At 39.0% G+C, this 2,164-nt stretch overlaps 1 protein-coding gene across 1 annotated transcript; it reads right to left on the bottom strand.

Annotated features, from left to right (window-relative positions):
• Nucleotides 1-203: 203 nt before the first annotated feature.
• LOC104992831 (dynein light chain Tctex-type 3-like) lies at nt 204-1,057 on the bottom strand (the record flags this gene model as incomplete). Its single annotated transcript, XM_010846182.1, has 2 exons — nt 204-317; nt 934-1,057. Coding segments are annotated over 2 exons (238 nt in total), but the record flags the coding sequence as incomplete, so codon positions are not given.
• Nucleotides 1,058-2,164: the final 1,107 nt, after the last annotated feature.

The following is a 2,164-nucleotide window of genomic DNA, read 5'->3' as shown; positions in this document are numbered from 1 at the left end:
TAGGGATTCCCAGATGGCGCTAGTGGTAAAGAACCTGCCTGCCAGTGCAGGAGACATAAGAGATGTGGGTTCGATCCCTGGGGCAGGAAGATCCCCTGGAGTAGGAAATGGCAACCCACTCCACTATTCCTGCCCGGGAAATCCTGTAGACAAAGGAACCTGGTGGGCTACAGTCCATGGGGTCACAAACAGTCGGACAGGACTGAAGTGACTTAGCACGCACATACAAAGCCTCTTACCATCAGATGTGGTGTCCCAAAAACATGAGCTGGCTGTGTGAAAGCCATATGGACTCCTCTGGACCACTGCACAGGTCACTAAAAATAAAGATGCAGAGTGAGAACACTTAAAAGGAAAAGTAAGTGTTTGAGTTCAGAGCAGTAAATGCTATATAAATAAATAAATAACAGAAAACAAAGCCTTCAGTGAATCAATTGAAAAACCTAAGTCTCTCATTTTGATGATTTATTACAATAATTGTGAACTCACTGGATCCAGTCTGTTTGTTGCCCAGTGCCATAACCAATGGTAATCGTACCACAGGAAAAATGTGGGCCAAATCATGTGCCTTGTCCCATAGGCATAATTCAGACACAGAAACAAAGAAAATCAATATTATGTGTCACCTCGCAATCCTACTGAAAAGACAGTAGGGCTGAGGCGGTTTCAGTGAAAATAACCGGTGCAAATGTAAAAGGTGATGTTACCAAGACAAGTAGATGGTTGGCAGGAGCACAAACTGCTTTTGAGTAGCAAGAGATCTCCATCTTTCAGGTATTATCACAGATTATTTGGGGATGAATAAGTCAAAAGTCCTTCACACCATATTAGTATCCAACTTGAGGGTCTATCATTCATTTACATTCTCTAAATTCAGAGAAAACTACAGAGACTAAAGTGAGTAAACTAATGAGGAAGGACACAAATACTTACCAATATACTTATAAGCTTTTCCCAACTTAACCAGATGTGCTAGGGATTGTTCCACTATGCTTGCAGTCCATTGGTTGATATTGTTCTGATTATAATCTTCACCTCCCAAGACCCCATCTATACACTAAAATGGCAGAGGACAATTATACACATATTGCAGGAAAAGATTTATTCAAAATATAAAATATAACCCAATAAAACATTTTAGAAAATACGCATCTGGTAAATATTTATTATGCATTGTCTCTAACTGTTGGAGAATTTTCAAAGCATTTCTGCATGCATTATCTCACTCTGAGATATTACAGGCCATGTAAAGATAAATGTGACATGGCCTCTACTGTAAAGAACTCAACAGCCTAGCAGAGAAGCTAATAAAAGAACTCTATCACACAAGGAAGACCAATCCAGGGTGATAAGTTATGTTTTAAAATGATTATGGGGGGGTGATTTTAAAAGGGTGATATCAATTGGTTAAAGAATGGCTTTGCAACACCTGAGATTTGACCTAGGTTTCAGATGCTAGAAACAAAGGAGACAAATGAAAAAATATATTTCTCATGTACAATAATTATATTTTCATCCATATAATGCTTAGCTATCAAAGAGCAAGCACACCTACCATTAAAAGTGAATCATCAACAAACACTACTTTTCAGGCACTCTAGAAACAGTTAAACATTTTCCCACAGTGTTTACTAGTATCCACTTCTGATACTTGATGAAGAGCACTGGTGTAGCATCACAGTCTTAGGTTTTAAGACTCTAAGACTCACTTTAAGACTTACCTCTCCAACCCTAGTGTGACCTTTTGCAAGTGACTTCATCTCTTGAAACCCCTATTTTCCCAACCACTGGACCACCAGGGAAGTCCCTTATTTATCTTATAACTAGAAGTTTGTACCCTCTGACTGACATCTTCCCCACCCCATGACAATTATCATTCTACTGCTTCTATGAGTTTGGGGTTTTTTAGATTCCACATATAAGTGAGATCATATAGTATTTGTCTTTCTCTTGACTTATTTGGCTGCTACTATTTTTAATTCAAGGGATAGAGCCAGGAGAGTAAAGCATTTATTCAGTTCATTCATAGAATCCAGCTTAATAAGACAGACATACACACAGGTGCACAGCTTTCATTTACTACAATTGGACTATAGTACAGGCAGAGTCGGACACGACTGAATCAACTTAGCAACAGCAGCAGAGGCATTAATGGCTTCCCAGG

This window comes from Bison bison, unplaced genomic scaffold (assembly GCF_000754665.1).
Source record: "Bison bison bison isolate TAMUID 2011002044 unplaced genomic scaffold, Bison_UMD1.0 scf7180017459643, whole genome shotgun sequence".
Classification (NCBI taxonomy): domain Eukaryota; kingdom Metazoa; phylum Chordata; class Mammalia; order Artiodactyla; family Bovidae; genus Bison; species Bison bison.
The sequence above is the reverse complement of the archived record's forward strand: the minus strand, read 5'-3'. Positions and strand labels throughout refer to the sequence as shown.